This window comes from Zootoca vivipara, chromosome 7 (genome assembly GCF_965207765.1).
Source record: "Zootoca vivipara chromosome 7, rZooViv2.hap1.1, whole genome shotgun sequence".
Classification (NCBI taxonomy): Eukaryota; Metazoa; Chordata; class Lepidosauria; order Squamata; family Lacertidae; genus Zootoca; species Zootoca vivipara.
The window spans coordinates 9972131-9993192 of NC_142590.1; the positions used below are offsets into that span (position 1 = coordinate 9972131).

General features: G+C 44.9%; 1 protein-coding gene across 2 annotated transcripts in view; it reads left to right on the forward strand.

Moving 5' to 3' along the window:
* Positions 1 to 21062, forward strand: part of HMCN1 (hemicentin 1) — a 275559-nt gene that overhangs the window by 57296 nt on the left and 197201 nt on the right. For both annotated transcript variants that reach the window (XM_060276655.2, XM_060276656.2), the window contains exons 5-10: positions 6838 to 7009; positions 7996 to 8102; positions 14510 to 14630; positions 14961 to 15224; positions 15620 to 15764; positions 20072 to 20193. In XM_060276655.2, coding sequence (XP_060132638.2) covers positions 6838 to 7009; positions 7996 to 8102; positions 14510 to 14630; positions 14961 to 15224; positions 15620 to 15764; positions 20072 to 20193 — 931 coding nt within the window. The remainder of the gene's footprint in view (positions 1 to 6837; positions 7010 to 7995; positions 8103 to 14509; positions 14631 to 14960; positions 15225 to 15619; positions 15765 to 20071; positions 20194 to 21062) is intronic.

Sequence of the window (21062 nt, forward strand, 5' to 3'; positions counted from 1 at the left end):
CATTCTCCAGCAGGCCTGATATTCTACGCTAAAAGAGGCGAATGTCCTTATCGTGAGAGGCCTTTCTTAGAATATGCCAAGCATATTCTCGGCCTCATTGATGTGGTCTGAAGGAAAGCAGAGCAATACTTTTGGCTGCAGGAGTTGCCAGAAGGAGGCATACAAGGCGCCTCCAAATTCAGATGAATGGCAGATAATAATAGTAATAATGTACACCCCCCCCAGCTGTTTGAGACTTTAAATGTTAATATGAGCACTTGGAATCAGGTCTGGAAATGGACTAAAAGGCAGCGCAGAAGGGAGACTGGCACAATATGCTCTTACCTACCAGTCTCCATCAGTAATGTCGCCGTTCCCAGTGGAATTTTTGGGTGGGCTGTCTTCGACGGTAGCCCCTCATATAACACATTCCTGTATTCCAGCCAGGAGGCTTAAAACTTCTCCATTTTTCCCTTTGAAATTGCGCTCTTCTTCAGCCCTGTTGAAAACTGTGACGTTTTCCTTAATTGATACCGGTGCTAATTAATTCACCATTTATAGTATGGAAAGACTCAGCTTTGTTGGATGAAATTTGCTCCCTCGTGTTAGTAGTACAATAAATCCCTCTTTCTCCCCTGTCCTTTTTAACTCTGCAAGTTGAATGTAAATGTAGTCCATTCAGTATGGGGGCGGGGGAAATGAGCAGAATTTGTCGCAGACTCTTAAACTCAAAACATATGTCAAGTACATTTTAGATTCCATACTTCAGTATCGCATGTTTGTTTAAGCCTAGAAATAATTCGCCGCAGACCACTTCAATTTTCAGGACTTCTCATTGATTTCTAATTAAAGTTCCCTTCTCCAACTTGATGTTAACCTCATCATCTGCCTCCTTACAGCCTGTTTGACTGTCATGGAAAATGCTTTGGTGGTTTGCAAGAGAAGTGGGTGATGCACGGTTAGACTTTTGCAGTCATTAGCCCCCCCGCCGCCCCATACCCTCCAGTAGGATAACACCTTCTTGTGTCTAAACCAGCCTTGCTCCACTTTGATTGGATAATAAGAACTGCAGTGAGCCCCAGAAAGCTGGACGTGTATCTTCTTCTTCTTCTTCTTCTTCTTCTTCTTCTTCTTCTTCTTCTTCTTCTTCTTCTTCGATCACTCGTAGCTGAGTAAGATTGTCTTCCATAAACACGATTTTAACGGTGTGGATTTGCCAAATGTGCCTTCAATTGTCTTTTACGACTGCTAGGTGGTGACCCCACTGGGCGCGGTAATCCAGTCAGGGGAAAAGAGAGGCAGACTAAGTTTAGGGCACCTTTTCTAGCCCCTCCCCCTTCTCGGAGTGAGCAGAGTGGACCCTGAAAAGGGCTGCTCAGTCATGGATACAGCTGCCGAGCTGCTCAACTGCCTGCCTCGTTCCTTGAGTCAGAACGACTGAATCTGTATCCACCGCCCAGGGGCTTCCAGATTTCACGATCCTGCCCCCGTTACCATTTGCCGATCGCCATGGGACTTTTGGGTTTTGGGTTGGGTTTTGGGAAGACGCCTGTGTGTGATTTTGTTTTATGTGTGTAGACCAGTGCACGCTGACCAACGCACAGTCTTCAGAGTAGGGCTCTGTTCTGATGGCATGAAGTAGTCACGACAAATTGGTAGATTCCTATCTGCTGCAGCCTTCATCCGCCTTCACAGCCGTTGCAACCACGACAAGGTGATGATCCAGCATGTATAAGTAGACTGCCGACAGTAAGAGCTGTTCCACAGTGGAACAGACTCCCTTGGGAGGTGGTGGACCTTCATTCCTTCAGCAGAGGTTGGATGGCCATCTGTCATGGATGCTTTAGTTGAGATTCTTGCATTGCAAGGGGTTGGACCAGATGACTGCGATGTCCCTTCCAACTCTACAATTCTATGCTTTTTAGAACTCACAGGGTTCTTCTGAGCAAGGTCTGGAGAGAACTGACCTGTAGCAAAGGGCAGTTGGTAATGAGGTGTCATATGATTGCTGGAGATACATCTCTCATGGGAGTTGTAAGGGATTTAAGGGAACAGTCTTGTAACTCTACACCCCAGTGTTCCTGAGATAGTGCCTTTTGCCTTCTCCACTGTGGTCCTTAAAAAGAAGAAGCAGGCATGAGTTTGTGGTTGGGCTAGACAAGGTGATGCTCCCTTTGGCAGCTGGTCCTCTTTCTCCTCCACGAGGCCTATGGATTCATTCTCCATTAATTCTATGTCTGGCAGATTCAGGGCTGTAATACTGGTACGCCGGCTGAGACCCTACCTGCCCACAGACTGTCTCACCAGAGTGGTGCATGCTCTAGTTATCTCCCGCTTGGACTACTGCAATGCGCTCTATGTGGGGCTGCCTTTGAAGGTGACCTGGAAACTACAATTAATCCAGAATGTGGCAGCTAGACTGGTGACTGGGAGTGGCTGCCAAGACCATATAACACCATGTTTCCGAGCACAATTCAAAGTGTTGGTGCTGACCCTTAAGTGGCCTTGGTCCAGTATACCTGAAGGAGCATCTCCACCCCCATCGTCCAGCCCAGACACTGAGGTCCAGCGCCAAGGGCCTTCTGACAGTTCCCTCACTGCGAGAAGTGAGGTTACAGGGAACCAGGCAGAGGGCCTTCTCGGTAGTGGCTCCCGCCCTGTGGAACGCCCTCCCATCCAATGTCAAGGAAATAAACAACTATCTGGCTTTTAGAAGACACCTAAAGGCAGCCCTGTATTGGGAAGTTTTTAATGTTTGATGTTTTAGTATGTTCTGATATATGCTGTGAGCAGCCAAGAGTGGCTGGGGAAACTCAGCCAGATGGGCAGGGTATACTGTAAGTAATAAATAATTATGATGATGATTATTACTGTGGGTAGATGAATTATGCGAGGCCCAGGGTCGGCTCATGATATGCCTGTACGGGTAACTTGTACTCTTATGGCAGCATGTTAAAAATAGTTGCAGTAACATACTGAGCTTATAAAAAAATTCCTTCAGTAGCACCTTAAAGACCAACTAAGTTTTTATTTTGGTATGAGCTTTCATGTGCATGCACACTTCTTCAGATACACTGAAACAGAAGAGCCGGACCGGAAATCGCGGAAATCGGTGAGAGTCGAAAGTGCCTCTGGGCATGGGCAGACGGCCTCCCCTTTCCGAGGCGGGCTAGAACTCCGCCCCCTCTCCCCATCGCTTGTGCTGTGGATTAAGCCGGGCTGGGGGATCCGTTCCAAACATTGGACTCGTCACTTCCCCTGTCCCTGCAGCTATGTGTCGTTAGCAGCTCCGCTACAGACAAACATTCAACAGGTTGAGCCCTCTCTCAGACGCGAATGGAGTTGCTAACGACACATAGCTGCGGGGAGAGGGAAAGTGAAGAAGTGTGCATGCACACGAAAGCTCACACCAAAATAAAAACTTAGTTGGTCTTTAAGGTGCTACTGAAGGAATTTTTTTTATTTTGCTTCGACTCAGACCAACACGGCTACCTACCTGTAACTAGAACTATACTGAGCTCATGGCAGTGATGTTACAGGTTGTGATTGGTCAGGGCTTGGGAGATGAAAAGCTTTTTTGAAAGAAAGGTGGAATACAAATGTAAACATGTCGGAGCTCACCACGAACTTCTCCCTTGTTCTCTTAGGGTGGAAAAGGCACCCACCTACGGTGCGGTGGAGCTGAGCTCTGGCTGGGGGGGGGGGGAAAGCCCTGAATGTAATAGGTACATAAAATCAAGAAAGCATGCTCCTGGACTTGTCTGCTTTTGAGTTAAATGGGTGCAGACGAGGAATTTCTCATTTTTTATTGTTAGGTATGGGTGCTTGTGCTAAGTTTGGTAGATATGGAAGTACTGTTTCTCCATGGCATGGAGGGTATTGTGCCCTGGCATTGCTTGCTGACCACCAACATTGCCAGGTAAATCCACCGCGGCAGAGAAGGCATCCCACCAGAGAAGGCACTTTTCCCAGCGCCTTCTCAAACCCAGAGCCGGTTCTGTTTTATTCATTTCAACACTACCTTCACCCGCGGCAGCAAGCTAAGAACATCAGCTTCATTTAAAGCAATGCGATGGAGGGCTTCTCTTCTCTTTGCTTTCTATTACATGTGCTAAGACCTGTCCAAAAAAGCAAAGAAACCCAAAGCCGCATGTAACATGCCAAAGTTTATGAACTTGAATTCCAGTCTATTTTTAAAGGTTTGGGGCTAGCGTGGTTTTTCCCCCCGACTTCACATCCAGGGAGCTTGGTGAAGCTTTTATCCTTCAAGCTTTGCATTGCGAACCCAGGGGATGTGAACCCAAACTGAAAAAACAGTTTGTACAAAGCTCTGCACACTGGGACCTGCCAACTTTTGCACAGACTTTTTAGCAATGAGTGCATTGGCAGCCACAGGGAAAATATAAAACCATGAGCTGGACTGTAAAAATGCTGGTCTCCTGAGCTGCGCCAAGGCTTGGATCCAGTACAGGGAGCACCAAGGCAGTTTTGGGCAAAGCCTGGGAAGTCCCAAGGTGAAACTCAGATGAATCTGATATGTTGGAGGGACAGAACCAGACAGTTTGGATCATGGGTAGGCAAACTAAGGCCCGGGGGCTGGATCCGGCCCAATCACCTTTTTAATCCAGCCCGCGGACGGTCCGGGAATCAGTGTGTTTTTACATGAGTAGAATGTGTCCTTTTATTTAAAATGCATCTCTGGGTTATTTGTGTGGCATAGGAATTCCAAAATATAGTCTGGCCCCCCACAAGGTCTGAGGGACAGTGGACCGGCCCCCTGCTGAAAAAGTTTGCTGGCCCCTGGTTTGGACAAATGTTTTGAGAGCTAACGGTCCAAGGTGGACTCAGGGTAGAGCTTGGAATAATCTAGAGTGTATTGGCTTTTGACTCTGAGGCCTTAAGTCTTCTATCCTATGCACACTTACCTGGGAGTAAGCGCCATTGACCATAGTGTAGGACATGCTTCTGAGTATGGCTACATAGGATTGCATTGCACTGGTGGTATAGGGAAGTTTTTAATGTTTGCTGCTTTATTGTGTTTTTAATTACAGGTAGGTAGCTGTGTTGGTCTGACGCAGTCAAAAAATATATATAAATCCTTCCAGTAGCACCTTAGAGACCAACTAAGTTTGTCATAGGTATGAGCTTTCGTGTGCATGCACACTTCTTCAGATACACTGAAACAGAAGTCACCAGACCCTTATGTATAGTCAGAGGGTGGGGTGTGGGGGTGTGATGGGAATGGGTGATGGGCTGATAGGAGTGGTAAACCTGTTGATGACTGTTAACGGCTGTTAATGACTGCAATTGGTCTTGCAGGAAAAAGCAAGGGCTGAGGTGCTAAAGAAAGCTTGATCATGTATAATGAGATAAGAATCCTATGTCTTTGTTCATACCAGGTCTCTCCATGGTTTTAAGCTTGGTAATGAGTTGCAATTCAGCAACTTCTCTTTTCAGTCTGTTTCTGAAAATTGTCTGTAATAAAACAGCTGTTTTGAGATCTTGTATAGAATGTCCTGGGAGATTGAAGTGTTCTCCTACTGGTTTCTCTGTCTTGTGATTCCTGATGACAGATTTATGTCCATTTATCCTTTGGCGTAGGGTTTGGCCTGTTTGTCCAATATAGAGAGCTGAAGGGCACTGTTGGCATTTGATGGCATACACAATGTTAGAAGATGAGCAATTAAATAGTCCTGAGATGGTATGTTTGATGTTGTTGGGGCCAGTGATGGTGTTGTGTTGTTGGGGCCAGTGATGTGTTTTTAATGTTCTGTTGGGAGCTGCCCAGAGTGGCTGGGGAAACCCAGCTAGATGGAGGGGGTATAAATAATAAATTATTTTATTTATTGATTTATTTATTCATCAGATGGGAAATGACTGGCCAGTACCCATAGGGGTAGATGATTGAACAGCCTGCCTCTTGGTCAATAAATACGCAGAAAGAGTTTCGCTTACAGCAGCCACAAACTTTCAACCTATCCGGAAACTGCCTTGTGCATATAAATTAATTGTTTTAATTTGAGACTTCTTACACTTTTAAGGGATTGATGCGATGCAGCGAATGTGTCTCTTGATTGTTTCAAATATGGCAACTCTGCGACAAAGCCCATCAAAGTGAATTTGGGTTAGCAAGATGGGTTCTGAGCACTTGCCAGGGAAATATAGTTGTACAAATGGCAACTTAAAATGATTACCAGTAAATAAGTCTGAGGAACCTTTCTCAGCCCAAGGGCCACATTTGTTCATGGGGAAGCTGCTAAGGGCCAAGGGTGGATGGCAAAAAGGCACATGCGGGCAGAATACCAATTGTATTTGCTGGAATAATTTCCATTCTGGACAGAGTATGAATAAGTGAACATTTCCGCTCCTATTTCTGTAGGAAGTTCTTCAGCATCCCCACTTGAGCTAGACAATTCCTGGAACAAATCATGGTGGGTGAAGGAGGTGGTATAGAGGGGCGAGACCCGGACCCCCTCTGCCCTTCTTGCATGGTTTTCTTTGCCAGATTCCCCTCCAAGCTGACTTTCGGGAGACAATTATTTTGGGGGGGTCTAACGCTTGCTACTTTCACTGCCTTCCAGCCCCAGAAATTCCTCCACCTGGCTGGAAGCGGTCTGCACGACCAAGTGGCCCTGCCTTTGGCTGGAAGGAAGTCAAGTGGCTTTGAATAGGATATAGGTGTGGCACTTGTAATTGCTTTGAGCCTATAAGCCTATCAGTGTGTTGAGGGCTGCTGCCTGTTGGATGACTGCAAAGGAGCTGAATCATGGCTTCATAGGGGCACTGGTCTGCAAAGCAAGGCATGCACCCAATGAACTATCATATGGAGGCTGTTCCTAGCATTATCTTCTCTTGCAGGTGTTGAAATGGGTAGAAGAAGCCGTGCAAGCTTCCAAAGTCCACCTCTTATCGACAGACCACCTGACTTCAGCTGTAAATGCTTGGCAAATCCCCTTTGATCCTAGTTTGAAAGAGGTTACAGTTTCCTTGAGTGGTCCTTCTCCAGTTATTGATGTCCATGATCCATTAGGTGAGTTATTAATGTCCCATTTTCTCAAAGTATGAGCAGTGGTGGGTCTGTATTCTCCACACTTTTGTGGGACCCAGGTGGCGCTGTGGTTAAACCACTGAGCCTAGGGCTTGCTGATCAGAAGGTCGGTGGTTCGAATCCCTGTGACGGGGTGAGCTCCCGTTGCTTGGTCCCAGCTCCTGCCAACCTAGCAGTTCGAAAGCACGTCAAAGTGCAAGTAGATAAATAGGAACCGCTATAGCGGGAAGGTAAACGGCATTTCCATGTGCTGCTCTGGTTTGCCAGAAGCAGCTTTGTCATGCTGGCCACATGACCTGGAAGCTATACGCCGGCTCCCTCGGCCAATAATGCGAGATGAGCGCGCAACCCCAGAGTCGGTCACGACTGGACCTAATGGTCAGGGGTCCCTTTACCTTTTTACCAAACTGCAATTCCCAGGTTTATCCCGGGGAATAAGTGGCAAGAAAACAATTCACATTTGTAGAGTAGATAGGTCTTTAAAGTGTTTGGGGCTCGCACAACCACTGTACAGTCCTGGCCTTTACATTGGGAACACTCTAGGTGGCAAACTCCTAGGGAGCAATGCATGGAGCCAGGGCGCAAATGTGTTGGGATATTCTAGAAAGAAGTTGAGAATTGGTCTCGAACAGGTTGGAGTTATTCATGCCCCTTCGCCACGACAAGGCGTGAAACCTATAGGAGTTGACAAAATCCGCTTTTGTGCGATTACAGTTTTTGCCAGAAAGTTTAAAAAACTGGGGCAAAGCCAAAATAGCCACATCGGTTTGGCTTGTGGTGTACTGAATATCTCTGCATGGATCATTGACAAGAATCTCACGCTATTACAGTAAGTCCCATGATGACAGATCATGCTCTAGGTTTTTAAGGTGTGTGGAAGTGGGGGGGGGGGCAAGGGGTTAGGTCTGAGCATTGCTGAGGCAACTGATAAAAATAATATGTTTGTTCCTTCTTTGCCTGTCTTGTAGGTAAGCCCATAAAGAAAGGATCTGGCTTGAATGAATTGCTGAATATTGAAAATTCTGCAATGGTAGTGAACATAAAAGAGCCAGCGCCTGGAACATGGACAATTAAGGTGATTTTCCTGTAGAAAAGATGCAGTCAGTTTCCTCCATGCACGATGTATTTCTTAATACAAAAGCTGTGTTAACAGGATTCCTGTAGTAACATTTGATCACACACAATCCTTGTGTCCTCTTTCTTCTATCCCACTAGGGTTTGGGGCCTTAGGCTAAAATTGGCTCTTTATACTGTTATAGAAAAATGTGGGGTTGGTTTTTGGGATTCGGTGTCCCCATAAGTCCATTATTGGCAAGAGAAAATTGACTAGAGGCAGGATCCAGTGAAAGCAAGGAAGATCTTAACCTGGCCAGTATGGTCATTCCTTTGAGATGATACATACCTTAGTTCTTGACTCCAGGTCACAGGCATACCTTGTTCATATACAAAATATGCCCTTTAAGACAGGATTTGTAGGTGAAAGTAACTGCTGGGAGAGGTTTCTCCAAGATATTTCCTTCTGCTGAGGAAATACTTGGGGTCATCAAGAGTCAAGAGATGGCTTCAGGATTACTCTCCTGTACTATTTCAGACGTGTGGTTTATATACTTACGTATGTGTGCTCACTTTGTGCACTTACAAACATTTTGTTTCATATTTGAGTCCTTAGAATTTTTATAACAATAATGAGAGGACATTTAACCCCTTGTTTTGGAAATGCTGTGACCATCTTGATGAAATGCCCTAGCACAGGCATAGGCAACCTTGGCCCACCAGATGTTTTGGGACTACAATTCCCACCATCCCTGGCCACTAGTCCTGTTAGCTAGGGATCATGGGAGTTGTAGTTCCAAAACCTCTGGCGGGCCAAGGTTGCCTATGCCTGCTCTAGCATGTAGGATTGGTTTCTTCTGATTTTTGAACCTTTGCACAGCTAAAGTCAAGATGGCCTGGCTCTAAAGAGTAGTAGCCAGCCCACAATTGGCTGCTTTCTTTGCAGAAAGGGGGTAAAAAAAAACCACACAGTGGTTGGGATCAAAGCTGTCACGACACTCGCATACCTGGCAAGGAAAACAGGAGATTAAATTTAAGGAAATGAAGCCCTCGGGTGGGAATTTTGATTCTGTGCCTTGTAGCTTCTTTGGGGTGGAAGTGGAAGTGTGGCCTGTCACCACCCCAAGGAAGCAGAAGAAATGTTGTTGATGTGCATATTAAGCAAATCCTCGTATAACTTGCAAATGTGATGTCCTCTGCTATGTACTTCTGAACAGCAGGAAGTCCTCTCCAGACGATAATTGTGGCTAGTGCCGATCATGACAGAATTATTCCACACGCCATTGCTGCCTTGTGCTCTTAGGACTGCACAGCTTCCCAGGCCAACCCTTCTAAGCTATAATTCCTTAAAGGCTCCTGTTGGTGAGCTAGGCCTCCTAACACCCCCCCCTCTTCCCACATACATCAGTCTTCCTGTAGGAAAGGCTCCTTTAAACATCACAGCCAGCTCTGCAATACAATAAATGGTGGATCTGGAGGATCTCAAATGTTTGGGTTTCTCAGAAGGGAAGGCGGGGGGGGGGATTGAGCTTCTCTGGAGTAACTGAAAACACAGCACAGATGGGCAGCCAGGTTGGTGAGGATTTGCTGTCCCCCCCCCCCCTGCATCTGGGAGACAAGTATGGGCAGCATGTTTGCATATCCTGCCCTCCCACCTTAACTGTGCCCATATGTCAGCACCAGCATAAAACACAGTTAAGTCTAACCTGGTTCCTCATATGTAGCAGATTTAGAACCCTGGTTAAGTGAGGAATATAGTTAGCTATATCAAAGTGGTGCACATGTATCTCTAAAGTATAGTTAAGGTCAGATAGTGTGATGGGTTGTCATCGGCTCCCTTCCACTGAGCATCAAGGCGAAAGTGGGTCCACGGTCTTACCTGGGAGGGTTGCAAGATGGCAGTAGAGGCAGTCTAAACCACTGATCCTCTTGGGCTTGCCAATCGGAAGGTCAGTGGTTTGAATCCCCACGACGGAGTGAGCTCCCATTGCTCTGTCCCAGCTTCTGCCAACCTAGCAGTTCAAAAGCCAGTGCAAGTAGATAAATAGGTACTGCTGTGGCGGGAAAGTAAATGGCATTTCCGTGCGCTCTGGCTTCCGTCATGGTTGCACCAGAAGTGGTTTAGTCCTGGCCACATGACCCAGAAAGCAGTCTGTGGTCAAATGCCGGCTCCCTCGGCCTGAAAGAGAGATGAGCATTGCAACCCCATAGTCGCCTTTGACTGGACTTAACTGGCCAGGAATCCTTTACCTTTACTTTTTTTTAGAGGCAGGAGATAATTGTGCTGGCATCCATTCTCTCTCAGGACAACGGAGGAATGTTTCCTGGAAGGGAGAATTTGCCATGGAAAGGAAAGGAATCTCATGATCCCACAACCCACTATCAGCCAGTTAGTCATAGTTAGGAAGACACTGATTCTACATCGGCTCCAAAAAGAAAGAAAGAGGAGAGCAAGATAAATCAGACTTGTAATCTGTATAAAATCAGCATCGAAAGGTGGGGACTTGGCAATAGTTATTCAAAAGCTTGGGATGATTTAAGAAACCATTAGTACTCTCTGTCAGCTACACTCCAGCTGCTGACCTCAGGGACCCTGGGATGGAGAATAGTGAGTCTGTACAGCAGCCTCACTGTAGCTGGTGTCACTGACCCTGTAGCTGGAGTCAGTCAGGGTCACACCCTCCCAGGCCAAGGCAAGGAACAGGTCTTCCAGGACTCGCAGCCAAGATGACAAACTTTCCAAAGGTCTCATTCCTGTGCTTCAGAAAGTCGCCCAAGCAGTAAAGCTTGACTTAGTGAAATTCCCAAATTATTGGTATACGAACAGAAGAATGAGATGTGAGAGCCATGCAGCTAAGATGGAACAACCAACTAAAACCTCTTTGTGCACTAAGTTTGTTGCTCTAAGCTCAGACCGCATGGCTCTCACGAGTCATTACTGAGTTCCTATACCAATATTAGGAACTTTCACCACTGTAACAGGTTTTACTGCCTGTGCTTTCTGACTAATATGGAACAGCACATGAACCTGACGTTTGAAGAGTTTGTAAGTAAACCATTTTTAACTTACCAAATGTGTGGTCTTTTTACTATGCTAAGGGAGGAAGGAAGTTTTGGAAGGAACTCACAAGGGCATATTTTAAAGATCTATCAAACTACTTGGATGCATATTTTGTGATTTTAAATCTCTGCTGGGGTTCTTTCACCAAGGAGTACTTGCCCCAGACCTGGATTTTGGCATGAAGGAATTCTCCTTTCTATATATTTATTTTTTGCTTGCCACCAACAGGGAAAAGATGCAATTGCATATGAGCTCAAAGGGCAAACAAAGCAGAACAGAAAGGCTTTACTGTCTTCTTGTTGGAAGAAACCTTCAGGCCAGTCAGGTTTAAATGGACCATTTGTTTAAGGATAGAAAGAAAAGTGGGGGGAAAGAATTGAATCTGAAATCAACAGGAAGTATTTGCAGTTATTGGCTACAGTCCCACACATAGTAATGTAGCTAAATCTCCCACTGATTGGAGTGAGAGTGATGCAGTTGTAACTGTCTGCAGGATTGCAACCATTGTGAATAAGAAGAGTTCTCTGCTGGATGTTGTATTTATTCAGAAGGTGACTGTGATAGCGATTGTTGCTATTCACACAGAGAGCTTCCCAAGCAAATTCTAGCTGATTAAGTGAAAAGTCACGATAATACAAGACAGAATGAACCCAGCTTAATGAGTTACACCCTTTGAAGCCTCCACGAAATATAAAGCCATCTGTAGCTATAGTAACTTATAAACAAAATATAATACTTTCTTAAAACTAAACAGCACACTAAGCCAGACTGCGGTTTCATATATTACCAAAAAATGCATGAAATCCAGTGTTTATGAGACATTTTCATTTAATTTTTTGGAAGAATAAAATTCCTATGACTTCAATTGCTTCTTGTACATTAATTGAAAGAGTTTTTCTTTCGTTATAAGGTGGGTGGGTGTTGCTTATTCATAAAAACGCTGACCAGCGTTTTTAGGTCTTGTGGATAGAAATCTGAATGGATATAGTTTTAAACTCTCTTGTCTGTTGCAATCGAGTTCGTGCTAAACCAAAATTAGCATGAGGTAAGGTAACCTAACATTGCTCACATGAGGTTTGAATAGCTCAAACCCGTATCCAATGTTTCAACATTGCCTCAATTCGGTCGCCGCACAAGCCGTGGTTTAAAAAAAGCTCAACTGCGGTTTGGTGTGACATCGGCAAGCCATAATTAGGGCTGCATTTAATATGGCGTCTCCCACTTTAGGTAGCACAGTTCAGTTTACCATCTCAAAGATTCTGCTAATTTCTATCTCCTGCTACCCTGTACTAGGGATGCTTAAGTTTGTAACACAGGAATATTGGCCAGGATTCAAGCACTTGGGAATGCCTATTGCGTTTTCAATATTGTCATTCAAACTGCAGATCATACTGGTGCTTCCCCTCCTCTGCTTTGTATCACAAACTGCTTTTGAGAGGACCGCCTGTTTTAAAAGTGGCTTATTTGACCTCATGGTTTTTTAGAAAATGAAGGTTAAAAGCCCCCCCCCCCAGCCATGTGGAAATACTTGTGTAGTTCTTTGGGACCCCAGCAATTACACAGAGCACATTAATTCCCCTGTTAAGTTTGCATTAAAGCTCTGAAATCAACTGATGAAGAAAAAGGAAATTTACTTAAAACGTTTAATCCCATTATAGATTTCCTATGCAGATGTTGTACAAAACTGTAAAAAGGGATCTATTGTCGCTGTTGCATTTGCCCAACTAACACTTAACAGCCAATTATCACTTGATAACAGGAGTCTTTTTGGCACTCTCTTAAAAAGAAAAGAAAAAAAGAAAAGAAATAATGTTCTTTAATCCATTGATCTTGACAGCAGCTGGCCTATGCCAGAAAACCCTCTGGGTGGTGATTTTACGGAGGTGAAAGGCTAAGCAATAGAAATAAATACTGGCCTTTCCAATAAAGACAGACTGATTTGTCAGGGTGCCTAGAGGGAGCGAATTGCCTAAGCAGTAGTTTTATGGAAAACAACTGTTGCTTTTAATATTTGCTGAGCATCGTTTTTGCTAGACAAAACAACTTAACATATTAATATTTTTTTCTAAATTGATGTGATTTAATAATGCAGTGATCAGTGCTTCTTCCACATGTTAGGACTAGATTGGGATTTGAGGCTTCAAAATTAATCCTAGTATAGCCAGGAGTCCTTCTCTTGCAGTTAGTGGATGGCCTGGTTTACAAGTCACGCTAAGCCAAACCATGACTTAGCATGAGTGTGCAAGGAATCTGGCTCCTTGGTAGGAGATCGGGTCTGTTCTGCACCTCCCTGTTTGTTTTGCTGCTGAGCCATGCTGAGCTAAGCTGTGGCTCCGTTTCAACTGCTGAACGAACCCAGCCTTGTGGTTCAGCTCTCTCCAGACTAGCCACACATGGTCAACCAAGCTTTGCTAAGCCAAGCCATGGTTTAGTTCAGCATAATTCAGCAGCAAAACAACACAAGAGAAGTGGTTGTGATCTCCCACCTGGGAGTTTGCAATATATTTGCTAAGCTCTTGTTTGCCTTAGCATGATGCTAGAAGCAGGCCAAGACGTGTGACTTCCCCCCTACTCCCTTACGTATGTGCTTAAACTTTACCCACAAACAGCTGGCCAGGTCAGGCGCAGAATGAAGGGACTAGGAGCTTAGCCCCTCACCAGCCTGATGCAGCCAAGTCTCCCCTGCCCATCCTTTTCACCGACTCCCTGGTCAGCTCTTTTTGATTGGGAACCAATCTTTGCTCCCATCTACAGTGTGAGACCACCATCTTTTTACTCAAAATGCAGTGCCCTTGGCCTTTAGATCTAAAAACAAAACAAAAAACCAAGCTATAAGCCTACGATATGTATATAATATCTATAGATTTCATAAATCTATAGGTTGGGGCATTGCATTTTGGCCGTTGCAAATAAAAGCTGATCTTGGGAGGGCGATAAGTGGTTTTGCTGCTGTCACTGGGCAGCAGCAGCAGAAAAACTACTTTATGGTCACAGCTAGCGCTCTCTCTCTCTCTCTCTCTCTCTCTCTCTCTCTCTCTCTGTGTGTGTGTGTGTGTGTGTGTGTGTGGCTTTTTTTGTTTGTTTGGTACCATCAGCAGCATCTTGTCGAGGACCTGCTGGTCAGGCCCTGATAACCAACACACTTTGAATTCCCGATAGTCTTTAGTCTTCATGTTTTTTGTGTATGTTTCTTACAGTCCTGCACTCACCTTGTTAGCACAGAAATTGGCTCCATTATTTCATGGAGACTTGATTGCATGGTAGGATCACAGCCCTAACACAAAAACAGATTCAATGAATACCAGCTCTTGGGGACTGAAAAACTTCACATGCTGATGACAATGAAATGTTTTGCAATCTTTTCTCAGACATCAAGTAGCGGGCGACATTCTGTTCGCATTACTGGTCTCAGTACTATTGACTTCCGGGCTGGGTTTTCTAGAAGTCCAACATTAGATTTCAAAATGACTTCCAGCAGACCAGTACAAGGTTAGTAGTTCACATTTGAATCCTATTTACCTTTTCGGATATGTCTCTTGTCTAAGGGATAATTAAACAATATCCTCCCTGCCTCTCCCCCACTCAGCCCCTAAATGATGCTAACTTCTGCTAATATGTGCTTGGTCCTTGTCCCCCCCCCCCAGGTTGTTATGCTGTTTCTGATTGTATGTTGTATGTAGCCAAGGTATTTGCTCTCTAGCTGCTGTACGTTGCCCTGGGATCTCGTGAAGGGCGGCTGATAAATCCCCTTCAAAAAATCAACACAACTGAGTAAATGCGAATGATATTTGAATGTTTGTATTTGCATTTTGTCAATAGGGATACCTACTTACATTCTGCTAAATACTACGGGGATCCATATTCCTGCCAGAGTGGACCGACTAGAATTGCTAAGCATCACTGGAGAACTTCTGAAGACCATTCCGGTGAAATTTTTCCCTGACAGGAAACCTTATGGAATCTGGAATATCTCTGAGTTTATTCCACCGAACGAAGCCTTTTTTCTTAAAATAACTGGCTATGACAAAGACGACTACCTTTTCCAGAGAGTCTCGAGCGTTTCGTTTTCTAACATTATTCCTGGTAATTATGTATATATATTTGTATTTTAAAAAGTTTTGTTCCTTTTTTGAATCATCTTTCTCTTTTTAGGGGATGATTTGGGGTGGGGTGAGGTTGTCCAGTGCCTGCCCACACACGCAGTCCCCATGACACACAAAATTGCTGTTTTAGCAGTCATTTTAGGGTGGGGTGGATGTGCAGTGGTGCTGTAGCAGTGCCCTCAGCAGGTGAGAGCATCTCACATTTGTGGACATAGTTGTAGGGTCACTGGCGACAACCCACAATTCCCCCAGCCTCACCAGCACCTCTTTCCACCTCATCCCCATCCTGCTGCGTTCTGCACCAACCCCCACCCCATGATCTGCTGTTGTCTATTAGATTTGCAAGAATTGTAATTTTCCCCCCTTTTATTCTAGATGCTCCCAGAGTAAGCATGCCCAAGAAAACCCCAGGATATTACCTGCAGCCAGGTCACATTCCTTGCCATGTAGCCAGCCTCATACCATTTACTGTGTATTTTAGCAGAAATGGGATCAAGCTGGGAATGGAACAATTTTTCAAGTAAGTAGCCATTTCTAAATTTCATTGTGCAACAATGCGGTTCCATCCAAAGAAAAGTCATTATTTATAATAATAATAATAAAATATTTATATACCGCCCTATTATAAAGATATATCACAGTGGTTTTACAACAGTATAAAAACATAATACCAACCATGAAATCATAAAAGTTAAAAACAAATTAAAAGCAAAATGAAATTAAAAACAAACATCAATAGACCACTGAGGGGGGATGTATACACTTGGTGGAGCCAAACAGTAGCGTCTTAAGCTTGTCTCGTGCCCTGGTGCAGGGATCCCTAGGGTGCCCCCACCCCCTGGGGGTCCCCCTACCCTCCCACACGCACGCCTGCCGCCTCGCCCGCACTTTCCTCTGCGGCTGCCTTGGCTGGGGAAGAGCAGCACAGAAGCCTCCTGGGAAGGTTGGCGCCCTGGCGCAATGCGCCATTAGGCCCTATGGCAAAGACGCCTCTGGAGCCGAAGGATTTTCAGCAGGCATTTAAAAGTTGACACAGAAGGACCCTTCAGCTAGACATTTTGAAAACTGATGGGGTTTCTTTAAAAGCTAGTGTGTGCTTTAAGTAACATTGATGCTGGTGATGGTGATTGAAATTTCAATGGGGTGATGATTGAATTTCAGTAGGGACAAACATAAGGTTCTATAACTTAGGCGGGAATATAACAAGCTGCACAAATACAAGATTGGGGGTGCCTTGGTTGCCCGTAGTACATGTGAAAAGGATCTAGGGCTCTTAGTAGACCACAAGCTGAACATGAGTCAACAGTGTGATGTAGCAGCAAAAAAAAGTTAATGCTATTCTAGGCTGCATCAACAGAAGTCTCGTGTCCAGATGAAGGAAAGTAATAGTACCAATTGATTCCACCTTGGTCAGACCACACCTGGAGTCCTGTGTCCAGTTCTGGACAGCACAATTTAAGAAGGATATTGACAACTAGAACATGAGCAGAGGAGGGAAACCAAATTGAAGAACATCAGGAATGAAAACCTGCTTGTGTAGTAGTTTTTCTACTTCGAAAAGTCTTTTGAGGGTATCATTCTGTTTGGCAAGCTGACATGCTTGTGCAGAGGGAACATTTGTAATAGTGTGACATAGAATTCCACCCTATATAATCAATCAATTAACAAGCTGGATTCCTGTAATCCTGTCCTGTAAACTGCTGTCAGTTTTATCACATAATCTTTTTCATGACGTTCCATTAAGTCATTGCATGCACATAACTTCACCAGTTCAGTAATTCGGGTCTCAAACTTTAATGACCAAATTGCTTGTTTCTTCTCTTAATTTCCCCCATATTTTGTTACATGACTGTGGAACAGAGCAGAATATGCTTTCACAGAATAATCTTCAAGCCAAGGGTTACTGACTAAGAGCTGCATCTTAAGTAATGAGATTTACATTGGCTTTTCTCCTGTTGCATGGAGAGCTTGCAGTTACGTATGTGTTTTAAAATGATTGATCAAGTTCCATAGTATACTAGTCTCCCTTGATTTAGGATGAAGGCAAACATAACATTTTAATAGTGTGGGCACAGTGAGCCCTTGACAAAGTTTATAACATGTATAAAATACTATGGGCAGCGGTTAGATATACTGTAGTAATCATGTAATGTGCTAGATATTAAATTTAGCATGGCTGAGCTTTACTTTCGCAGTGCCCCAAAGTGGGTTTGCTTGATAATACCAGTATTTAAATGATGTCTTTAAATTTTGGCAATGGTTTCTCAGCTAGCAATGTAGCTGTAACACTACATTGGTACCTTGGTTTACGGACTTAATACCGGTATTTAAATGATGTCTTTAAATTTTGGCAATGGTTTCTCAGCTAGCAATGGAGCTGTAACACTACACTGGTACCTTGGTTTATGGACTTAATCCGTTCTGGAAGTCCATTCTTAAACCGAGGCGCGCTTTCCCTAATGAGGCCTTCTGCCGCCAGTGCCCTTCCACCATTCGGATTCCGTTCTTAGACCGAGGTAAAGTTCGCAAACTGAATCGTTCGTAACCAGGGCTGTTCTTAAACCGAGGTAGCATTGTAGATTGAAAACTTCAAAAAGTTTTCAGCTGGAGCAGAGTGAATGCCATGCATAACAGCTAATCAGCGTTTTAGCACAAACGATTAGCACAGCATCAGATGATCACACTTTGTATTGGTATAATTATATATTCCCCGTGCTGCAAACTGAGTGCATTGTAATGCCTTGATCGTCTCTTTTATTTGGTTTTCCTCACTTCTTTGCATTGTAAGACAAACTGTTTTATTCTGTAAAGGAAGCTTTGCATTTTTCTCACTGTGCAGTTATCATGGTTTAACTGTGGGTGGAAGCTTAGGACTATGATTCAGGGATGCCTGCAGGATTTCCTGGGCATGGTGCCCTGTATGTGGATTGGGGGCCATGCAGTAGCACAGAGGACAGCAAACTTTTTCAGCCGTGGGCCGGTCCACCATCCCTCAGACCATGTGATGGGCCGGACTATATTTTGAAGAGGGGAAAAAAGAACGAATTCCTATGCCCCACAAATAACCCAGAGATGCAGTTTAAATAAAAGGACACATTCTACTCATGTAAAAACACGCTGATTCCCAGACCGTCCGCGTGGCAGATTTAGAAGGCTATTGGGCCGCATCCGGCCCCCGGGCCTTAGGTTGCCTACCCCTGCATTAGCGCATGCATGCACACAATTTATTTTCAGAAACTTTTGGGGAGTGGGAGTTCACATTTTGGCTTATATTTTTATTTTTTAAAAGGAAGCTAAGAGTCTGGGTCCCCTGCTGGCCTTGCTCCACTTCCCAATCCAATATTTTCTCCCCATCGTTTGGCAGCCCTGCTATAGAGGTGCAGGGTCCCCAGCTGTTGTTAGCCTACAACTCGCATCATCCCCAGCTAGCAGAACCCAGTGGTCAGGGATTATGGGAGTTACAGTCCAACAACAGCTGGGAACCCAATTTTGAGAAATATTGGTAGTGTAGAACTGGCAGACAGGATGGAGCCACTGGGGTGTCCTAAGCCTTAAGTATAAATACCAGGATCTGGTCTATAGAGCAGAAACTCTACTTGTATCTGGTCTATAGAGCAGTAGCTTCTTCTGTTGCTCTCTGGCTTGTCTCCAGTTCCTCCTGATCAGGGTATAGATACTCACAGCCACAGCTCAACATTGTAAATGCAGTGGGGAAGGGATGGAGGTTTACAAACTACAGCCTAACTTCTTTATCCTTCATTGCAAATCATTTATACGGGATGGAATTCAATATCGTGCTGTGATGAACAAGACTGTCAGTTTGCCAGACAGAACAATCCCCACTGTAATGATCTCTGGCAGGCAAGCAAATCCCGATACGGCTTCTTGCCCGTTCGCATTTACGATAGTTGGTCAGTCTGAATCTTCGCCCCTCCCACAGCAGGAAGGAGGCCAAACTCCCGCCTTTCCCCTCTTGCCCTTCCGTTGCCCTCTGATCTTATCCAGCCACCTAGAACAGGAACTGAGAGCCTGGCCTGCCCCCTCCCCACTTCCACTCTACAAAGACTCAGACCTCTGCTTATCTACTGATTGTCTAGCAACTCTCTGGCTGCCTTCCAGCTCTTCCTCTCCTTGAGAGCTAACAGAGCCTTCTCTGGGAAGGGGGGTCGAACTGCCCTTTCTCGACTCTGTCAGCCAGCTCTCATCTGCAGAGTCGGTCCCTTGTTCACTTAGTTCAATTTCTGAGTCTAACTCTCCCCCTGTGCTCTGGGGGGGCCACGTTCCTGACACCCACTCATCTCCCTCTGTGCTGCTTTGGGATTCTCCCAACCCTGCAAAGACAATTTGAAGGGGCAAGTGAGAGGAGCAGGGGGGGTCCCATTCCCTGCATGGAAGACCCTACACTGGGCTTCCACTGATGGGGCTCATTAGGTGAATCTAGTATACCTGGAGGAGCGTCTCCACCCCCATCGTTCTGCCCGGACACTGAGGTCCAGCTCCCAGGGCCTTCTGGCAGTTCCGTCGCTACGAGAAGCCAAGTTACAGGGAACCAGGCAGAGGGCCTTCTCAGTAGTGGCACCCGCCCTGTGGAACGCCCTCCCACCAGATGTCAAAGAGAAAAATAACTACCAGACTTTTAGAAGACACCTGAAGGCAGCCCTGTTTAGGGAAGCTTTTAATGTTTAACAGACTGTTGTATTTTAATATTTTGTTGGAAGCCGCCCAGAGTGGCTGGGGAAACCCAGGCAGATGCGTGGGGTATAAATAAATTATTGTTGTTGTTATCCCAGTGATGATGATGATGATGATGGTGATTATTTATTACAGAGACTCTGCTAGTGTGAACTGGGAGATTGCTAAGGTATCTCTGCTGGATGAGGGTCACTACGAATGTATTGCCAGCAGCAGTGCAGGAACTGGCCGTGCACAGACATTTCTAGACGTGTCAGGTTAGTGATGTTTACTGTCTCATTTCCAGAGGGATCCATTTCACTCCCGATTTGTGGAGATTTGATTCTGTAAAACAAACCTGATGACATTTTAATGAATTCCAGGTTGTGTAGCAAATATGCAACCCAACAGGAAGATAAAGGACTGCTTGGACTACTGCATAATTAACTTAACAAAATTCACTACCACGGGCATGACCACTGTCTTAGACTGCCTTTAAAAAATAGAATTAGACAAATTATAAGAACACAAGGAGATCCTTGCTGGATCCCAGGAGGCAGCACTGTGGGGGGAGGTCTCCAGCTAATTAATTCCCACCCCCTGATATAAAACTCAGCCAGTTCATTCAGGATCCTGCTGATATATCTTCTTCTTCTTTGGCGATCACTCGTATGTCTTCCATAAACACGGTTTTAACAATTAGTCCGTAAGTGACTGTGGAGGCCAATTCTGGACCCGCACATCCTTCCACAGTGGGGACATTGGTTTCCGGGCGGTAGTTGATCACGGTGTGGATTTGCCGAGTGCCTTCCTCTTAGCACATTTCTCCCTTGCGTCCTGAGATTGAGTGTCTTCAAAGCCCATGGCATCTTTGATAAAGACTGTTCTCCAACTGGAGCGCTTGCAAACCAGTGTTTCCCATTTGTCGGTGTTTATACTACATTTTTTTAGATTTGCCTTGAGAGAGTCTTTGAACCTCTTTTGTTTGACCACTAGCATTACGCTTTCCATTTTTAAGTTTGGAATAGAGTAGTTGCTTTGGAAGTCAATAATCAGGCATCCGAACAACATGACCACCAGTCCAACACAGTTGATGTTGAAGAATCATTGCTTCAACACTGGTGATCTTTGCTTCTTCCAATACACT